Source organism: Telopea speciosissima, chromosome 10 (assembly GCF_018873765.1).
Source record: "Telopea speciosissima isolate NSW1024214 ecotype Mountain lineage chromosome 10, Tspe_v1, whole genome shotgun sequence".
Taxonomy (NCBI): Eukaryota; Viridiplantae; Streptophyta; class Magnoliopsida; order Proteales; family Proteaceae; genus Telopea; species Telopea speciosissima.
This window is the reverse complement of record NC_057925.1, coordinates 56,129,375-56,137,098: the sequence shown is the minus strand read 5'-3', so window position 1 is coordinate 56,137,098 and position 7,724 is coordinate 56,129,375. Positions and strand designations below refer to the sequence as shown.

Genomic DNA, 7,724 nt, shown 5'->3' with positions numbered 1-7,724 from the left:
GTCAATCTTGACACGTGGCGGTTGGATTACTATCAACAGTCCTCTCCATCGAACGGCAAACCTATTCTGCCATGTTGGCAGCGGCCATCCATAGCCGTCCGATCTTGTATCGATCTAACGGTGAAGATCGAATGTGTGAAGTAAGACAGTGATCCCAACCGTTGAATTGAGCTTTGGAGTGGGTTTCGCGAAGAGTGAAATACCAAAAAGCAGATGGGATTATTTCATTATGCAGAAGAGAGGAGAAAGAAAAGCAGTGAGTGGGAGCGAGCGAGCGACAGAGAGAGAGACTCCCAAGTCAGGGCAAGCGAGAGGAAGCGGAGAAAGAAAAGCGAAAGCTGCGATTTTCGCCTTTCTCCCTTGAGTCTTTTGGAGATTTGGATACCGTGAACCCCTTCGCTGGACTAAACCAGTCGGAATCTGTAGTTCTTGGTGGTCTTGGATGGAAATCCGGCAAATTTTAGCCGAAATCTGGTCGGGAGATCGCTTTGCAGGTGAAAGTTGTGAGGCGATGTTATTGATGGGTTTATGTGATTGATTTGATGAGAAGAGATAAGAAGAGATGGACAGGAACAGAGAAGTTAGAAGAGGAAGTATGGCGGCTGCGAACGGATTGTCGAGACGGCGACATAGAAGTAGCAGCTTGAGAGATTCACCTGGTTAGAACTTCTCCGGCCTATTTCTCTGTGACTTCTAGATTCCTTAACATTCTCTTTTGATTTTGACGGTTTCTTGTTTATTGTTGTTTGTTTTTTTGCTCTCTCACAGAGGAAGATTTACCGATAGAGTCTCAGGACTCGGCGAGGTTGCGAGATCGAGGGAACAAGAAAGATCGAGATCGGGATCGCTCGAGTCGAAACAAGCGAAGGAGAGGGGATAGATTGATGCATGGAAGTAACAGAGAGGAAGGAGGAGAGGATAGCACGGAAGAAAGTATGGATGAAGAAGAGGAAGATGAGGACGAAGATTCTGGTGTGCCTCTTCCACGGAAGTCTTATCCATCATCGTCTTCTTCTTTATCGAATCATCTTCTCCAACAGAAGTGTTATCCACCAACGAAGGTTGTTAGGACAGCCCCAACGTGGAAGGTCGCCGATGAAATGATCGGAGTCTCAGTTCCAAGAAAAGCTCGATCAGGTAGAGTTTGCGTGAGAGTGATAGGGGACGAATTGGATTTTTTTTTTATAATACTTAACTGTGGAATTTATCGGATTTTTTCTGAGCCGTTAAACTTTTGCTCTTTGCAGCCTCCACTAAAAGGTCGCACGAATGTTGGGTGTCAGGTAGTCTTGCCAGTGGAGGCGGGGCGGAGCAGATTCACCGGCAAGCTTCTACTTCGCCGGCGCGGCTGAATGCCACAGCACCATCACCAGCTCCGATCTCGCCGTCTTCATCCAATGTTTCCGTCCGGAAGAAGATGGTTCGTTACTTCAAGTTGCTGTCTTTTCTGTTTTTGTTTCTATGTTTGTTTGGACGATTGACTTTTGAGCGTTTGTTCTTGCAGAAACCTATAGGACCCAAGCAGCGGCCACCGAAGATGTCTAAGCCCTCTTCATCAGTTCAAGAGGACATTGAAATCGAAGTCGCTGAGGTTCTTTACGGATTGATGAGGCAATCGCAGTGCTCTCCCAAGAAAGAAGTTCTTGCAAATACATCGCAGAAGTTTGATTCGAAAGATACTAACGGATCCAGTAATGAGGTGAGGTCGAGAGTTTCGTCCCCTGTCTCAATCTCACCTCCGGCTTCGGCACATCAGCCGTCAGTGTTGCCTCAGAATTCTATTGCTTCGACCTCTTCGTTGCCAGTTGTGGGTAAGTTTGTTGAGCTGGTAGTCGTCCTCTTTTGTGGTATATGTTCTTATTTTTAGTAATCTTCTGAGACTGATGATACCAGATTTTGGTTTTCTCGGCATCTGTAGCACCAAAGAGGAAGAAACCTCGACCTGTAAAGCCAGAGGAAGAGAGTCCTGCAATCGTCGCTGGTCGAAACGGTTCTACCTCGTCTGCTGCAGCTAAGGTGGAGAATGAACAGCCTGCTAAATTGGAAGCTTCTTCACCGAAATCAGAGAAGAACCCGGGATCTGCCAGCCAGAATGCTGGGGCCTCTGTTGATTTGGGTTCTCAACCCGCTGCAGCTGTGTCTTCATTGGAGCCGCCTCAATCGGAACCTTTGAAAGCGGAAAGCAATACGGCATCTGATCCGAAGCCGTTTACTGAAGAATCAGAGACTCGGGATGTGGTTCCGACCCTGGAGAAAGTCCCGTCGCCGAAAAATGAGTCGCCTCCTTGCACGAAATTGGACGTCGATCTTGAGGACGCCATAGCCACGAAAACGTGAGCATCACATATCTCTTACTTTGTCTCACTCCTTCGCGGTCAACATGTTCCTGTATTTTGGAAGAGATCGCTGGTGTTTTTTTTTAAAATTCTTCTCATTTTTCTTCTGGATGATTTAGGATCTCAACGGCGTCAGATGTTGAATACAAGCGGGAGGAGAAATTTAAGATCGATCTGATGGTGAAAAAAATTTCTATACCTTATTTGATTTTTTTTTTTATTTCCCTGATTTTGCCGACAGATTACTGAATATTTCCCCCTCTCTCCTACAGGCTCCGCCTCTGAAATCATCTCCGGAAAGGGATGGCGATATGGTTTACATATCGGATCCTAATTCTATGACTCTGAACATCGAAATGGTGAGTAGGCCATCCCTCTATAATTCTGGCATCCATCGTTTATCTCATTGATAGCTAATTTTGTTGTTCTCTCCTCTTCTCTCTCTCCTTTTTTTTGGGGGGGGGGGGTGGTGGTGGTGTTCGTCTTCAGGTTGCCAAGGAAGAAACTCAAGTGCCGGCCGAGGAGAAGACGGAGCAAATTGCTAAGCAGGACGCAGTAGAGGGTCGATCTGAAGAGAAGAATAAGGAGCAATTTGTGAAAGAGTCTGAATCTGAGAAGCCGCTTGCTAATACGGAGAGGATCCTGAACCTTCAGCTTGATTTGGAGAAGCCGCAAAAGGATATTGGCTTGGGCAGTGTCAGTGGAAGCAAACAACAGCAGCCACAACTTTCGCAAGTCCAGAAACAGCAGCTGCAACAACCCAAAGCTACTACTAGGAACGACCCGAAAATAGAGAAAACTGGTAACCCAAATTTAGTTTCAATTATTCTTTTTTGGAGGTCTGTTAACTTGGTCCGATATATAGTTTTTTCGGCTGATTATTTTTTGCTTCTCTTTTCACAGCCCAATCAACGTCTTTGCCTCTGCCGATGACTCTAGCAGGTTGGCCAGGGGGCCTTCCTTCTCTTGGGTGCGAACAGGATTATCTTGTCTCTGTTTTTTTTCATATTTAAATATATCGTTCAGTAAATCTTCTTCTGTGGCCATTAGTAATTCCATCGTCGTAAACAGATATATGCCACCTCTTCAAGCAGTCGTCTCCATGGATGGGAGCACCGGGTCATCCACGGCCGTACAGGTATTCCTATCTCTTCTTTATTTCTGGTATTTTCGTTTGATTCCCCAATTAAGTTCTCTGATGGGATTTCTTGTTTTGGTGTTTGGGGAAATATGATTGTAGCCGCCCAATTTTCATCCCTCTCAACCGCGACCGAAAAGGTGCGCGACCCATTACTATATTGCTAGGAACATATACTATCACCAGCAGTATACGAGGATGAATTCATTCTGGCCTGCAGCCGCTGGTTCTGCATCTATGTATGGGGCCAAGCCATACAATCTTAACGTTGTGCCTCCAACAGAAAGCACGATTCTTGGAAATCCATTGCAAGGAAACTTTGCGGGTAGGAGTCTGAACTCGGTGCAGGAAAAAGTCCAGGCTTCAAGCACCATTTTGGGTCATAACGCCAAAGATAAAAGCTCTGTCCCGGCAGCTGCCAACTTCATGGATGCTACACAGAGAAAGCAGCTTGTGCTTCATCAGCAGGTTCCTCAGCCAGCCGCAGCTGGTAATTTATTGGTATGTACCTAATCCTGGTAGGTGCTTTTACTTGTTTAATTTAATGAAGGGAAGGAATTTATTTATTCTTTTAAAAATTTCTTCTTCCCCAGCATGCCCCTGCCTTCATTTTCCCTCTGAGTCAGCAGCAGCAGCAGCAGGCAGCAGCAGTAGCAGCTGCAGCCTCTCGATCTGCGGCCGTGAAGTCTGTTGTGGCCACGGGCAATGCAGCTTTGCCTAGTGCAGCTAATTCTGGCCCGGTAGCTCCAGCAAATTCTTCATCTACAGCAGCAGGAACGGCTACAACTGTGAGCTTCAATTTTCCAAATGTGCCTCCCAATGAAGCTCCGTATTTGGCGATATTGCAGAACAACGGTTATCCATTCCCTATTCCTGCTCATGTGGGAGCGCCACCATCTTATAGAGGAAGCCCGGCTCAGGCAATGTCTTTCTTCAATGGGTCTTTATATTCTTCCCAGATGATTCATCCATCACAGCTTCAACAACAGCAGGCACAGCAAATGCAAGTACATTCTCAGCCCCAACCGGTCCAACAGGGTAACCAGAACACAAGCACATCAAGTGGATCCTCTTCATCGCAGAAGCATCAGCAAGCTCAGCAGCAGCAGCGGTTGCAAGGTGGTGGCAGCAATGCTGGGGGTGGAAACTCAAAAAACTTCCCTGCCTCGAAGAATCGGCTGACAATGCAACAGCAACAGAATCATCCTATCCCTGCTTCCAACCAATCTCGTCAACATGAGGCTGAAGTGGGTGGAGAAGATAGTCCGTCGACTGCGGATAGTCGAATTTCACATGGTAGGAAGAGTATCTACGGGCAGAACTTTGCAGTGCCAATTCATCCGCAGAACTATGCTTTGATGTCCCCGGCTGCATTGGCAAGTGGCGGAAGTGGAAATCATAGTGAGAAACAGCAGCAACAGCAGAGTGCGAAGGGTGGAGTGGATCTCCTCCCATCTCAAGCATTTGCTATGTCATTTGCCTCTTTCAATGGTGCTGCTACAGCGCCGGGCCTCAACTTCTCGTCCTTGGCTCAGAGTCATCCAATTTTCCAGACCCTTCCAGACGCTAGGCACGGTTACCACCAGTTTGCTGCAGCTCAGGTAGCCCAGCAGAAGAAGAACCATCATATTACTGAGGAAGGGAAGACTGGTGGTGATTCAATTAATGTAGAGGATGAAAGAAAGCGAACAGCAGGAAAGGCCTCGGCAGGTGTGGGGCAGTCTCTTGCCTTCTCTAGACCAGATTCAAGTGACCCATCTGTCTCCACGGTTCTGGGCAATTCTGTTATCGATAGTTCTGCTCGGGCTCTCAATCTCATTTCGGCTCCCATCAATGGCAACCGAGCTACTCGTCCAACCACCTCGACTTCTACAACCACTACTGCTGCCCCGGAACAACAGCAACAGCAACAGTTGCAGCAACAACAACAACAGCAACAGCAACAGCAACAGATGCAGCAGCAGCAGCAGCAGATGCAGCAACAGCAACAGCAGCAGATGCAACAGCAACAGATGCAGCATCAGCAGCAACTTATTCAGCTTCAGAAGCAGCAACAGCAACAGCAACAGCAACAGATGCACCAACACATGCAGCAACAGATGGCAGCAGCTGCAGCAGCTGCAGTGTCTCGTAGTAAAACACCAACATCCAGCAATGTCTGTGTCTACGCTGATCGCATGCCTTCATCTTCCATGGCAGCTAAGTTCCCTAATGCACTTTCCGTTTTCCCTCAAGCCCTTGGCAGCAGCCCAGCGCAGTCACCCCAATGGAAGAATTCAGCCAGGACAACGGGCTCCCAAGTTCCTTCTTCGCTGGCCTCAACTTCCACATCCTCCTTGAAGAACCTTCCTCAACAGCAGAGTAGGACACAACCAGGCCAGAAGCATATATCATTTGGGGTGAACCCAAAACCGGCAACAGCACCTCAGTTGCAACAAATTCCCATGAACCACAACCAGTCTGTATCCCCACCTGTTGTGGTGGGTTCACCACCATCATCATCGATCTCCTCCAAGGGTGCAGGGGGAAGCCCCAGGACGAGTTCAGCCGGTGGTGGTAAGGCCGGATCATCTCCTGCGCTACCATCCCAACAGCTCAAGAACTCTCCATCTGGGCCTAGTAGGAAGTCCTCTCCCGTGGGTGGAAGGAATGTGCCATCTATTCTTAGCAATCCTCACATTGGCACTGCCCTGAGTTCCGGTGGGAAGTCCCAGCCCCAGTCCCAGTCCCAGTCCCAGACGCAATTGCAGCAGCAGCAGAAGCAGGCTTTGCAGCAGCCCCAAATATTTTTCACCAATGCCTATATGCAGGCTCCGTCACCCCAGTCGACTAACACCACAACTGCAATCACCTCCACCAATTCAGCCACGACTGGATATTATCAACAAAGACGGCAGAGCGATCAACAGCAAGGGGTCTCAACTACATCTTCTAGTGGTATGCTGTCATTGTGTCCTCCACTTACTTTGGTCGGTGGGAGCACCTCGGATCCTGCCAAAGCAGTTGCGGCAGCGGCTAACAGTATCAAAGGAGGGATGCCGTTGCATCCGCCCCATTTTGCAGCGCAGACAGCGGGGAACTCACATCAGCTAATGTCTGTGGCCTTCCCTTACATGCATACCGTGCCCACCACCGTCTCTGTGAAACCGGCTGAACAGAAGCAACCAGCTGGTGAGTAAATTTAATTTCTTTTAGTCTTTCCCATTCCAAATGAGGAGGAAAAAGGAAAAAAAAGAAAGAATGGAAGATTTATTTTTTTTTTTCTAAAAAAAATTTCCTAGTTAATTTTTTTTTGGTAGTTGGGGAGGAATATATATTTATGAAGGGGACGACGGTTTCTTGACCAGGAAATGACAATTTGCATGCCTGCTGGCAGCCTGAGAAAGAGATGAAGAAGAGATGAGGGAGATATCTGCTGGCAGAAAGATACAAATCCAAAAGGAGAGTTGATGATACCAGATGAGTTGAATCTGCTTCACTGTAGGCTTCAACAAGGGAACAACTTGCCTTTTAATGTAAAGCAAGAAGAAACTAAAATTATCAGATGCTTCCTTCCTACATTGCTGAATTAGTTTGGAAGTGGAAGTGTATCTATCTCATTGCGAGGGAGCTTCAGAGCCGGTTCTCCGTCGTCCTCTCCCTCCCTCCCTCTCTCCCACCCAGGGCAGGCGTTGCTCGGGAAACAATTAATTTTAATTAGCTTCATGATTCATCATCATATCTAAACTCTTTTTAAGTAGAGAGGAAGTAGACAGAAACAAGGGGAGAGATTGGAAAAAAAGAGGAGGGGTTGGGGAGAGGGGGGTAGGTTATACATATACATAAATATGTATTATCTTTCGGGTTCGAGATTGTCTTTCCATGGCATGGCATATATGGTGGGGGGGGTGTTGTGTTGTTGGGTTTGTACAACATGTATGTATGTATGTCTCTCGAAATAGAAGAGAAAAAAAAAATAGAGAGATGAAATAGAACGGAGTGTCGTCCTCTCTGAAGAAACTCTTCTAATTTTAGGTCCTTTTATCTTGAAAATTGATTTTAATTCTGGACGAGGAGGGGGAAATGATGGTAGGGAAAAGGGGTTGTTGGGAAACTCTATATATAAATTTCGGATGAGTAGAGAGATAGAGAGACATCAACTGATCTGATTGGGTGGGTTGACTGCGCCCTCCATCTTTGCCCAATAAGACATGTCTTGGGTTTTTTTTTTTTTTTTTTTTAATTAAGTTGTTTATTTCATGACCAAGCGG

General features: G+C 47.0%; 1 protein-coding gene across 10 annotated transcripts; it reads left to right on the top strand.

Annotated features, from left to right (window-relative positions):
• Positions 1 to 229: 229 nt before the first annotated feature.
• On the top strand, positions 230 to 6,914 carry LOC122641484 (protein TIME FOR COFFEE-like). Of its 10 annotated transcripts, XM_043834735.1 has the most exons (15): positions 230 to 659; positions 769 to 1,137; positions 1,248 to 1,420; positions 1,505 to 1,811; positions 1,919 to 2,333; positions 2,456 to 2,516; positions 2,609 to 2,695; positions 2,826 to 3,055; positions 3,089 to 3,138; positions 3,240 to 3,306; positions 3,408 to 3,474; positions 3,577 to 3,975; positions 4,068 to 5,422; positions 6,221 to 6,645; positions 6,822 to 6,914. In XM_043834735.1, the coding sequence occupies exons 1-15, from the start codon at positions 563 to 565 to the stop codon at positions 6,875 to 6,877; spliced, it is 4,158 nt and encodes a 1,385-aa protein (XP_043690670.1). In that variant the 5' UTR covers positions 230 to 562; the 3' UTR covers positions 6,878 to 6,914. The 10 variants fall into 10 exon arrangements, 7 of the variants coding, with proteins under 7 accessions (XP_043690670.1, XP_043690669.1, XP_043690668.1 ...); XR_006329915.1 differs by having other exon boundaries at positions 2,826 to 3,138; positions 4,068 to 5,440; positions 6,231 to 6,645; positions 6,851 to 6,914; XR_006329914.1 differs by having other exon boundaries at positions 2,826 to 3,138; positions 4,068 to 5,440; positions 6,231 to 6,649.
• The last annotated feature ends 810 nt before the right edge of the window (positions 6,915 to 7,724 follow it).

Bases quoted from the DNA above. Each gene is read 5' to 3' on its own strand.
- LOC122641484 (XM_043834738.1), top strand. From the start codon at position 563: ATGGACAGGAACAGAGAAGTTAGAAGAGGAAGTATGGCGGCTGCGAAC. The intron at 2,517-2,608 runs GTGAAAAAAATT...TCTCTCCTACAG, and splicing joins AATTTAAGATCGATCTGATG to GCTCCGCCTCTGAAATCATC. The intron at 3,976-4,067 runs GTATGTACCTAA...CTTCTTCCCCAG, and splicing joins CCGCAGCTGGTAATTTATTG to CATGCCCCTGCCTTCATTTT.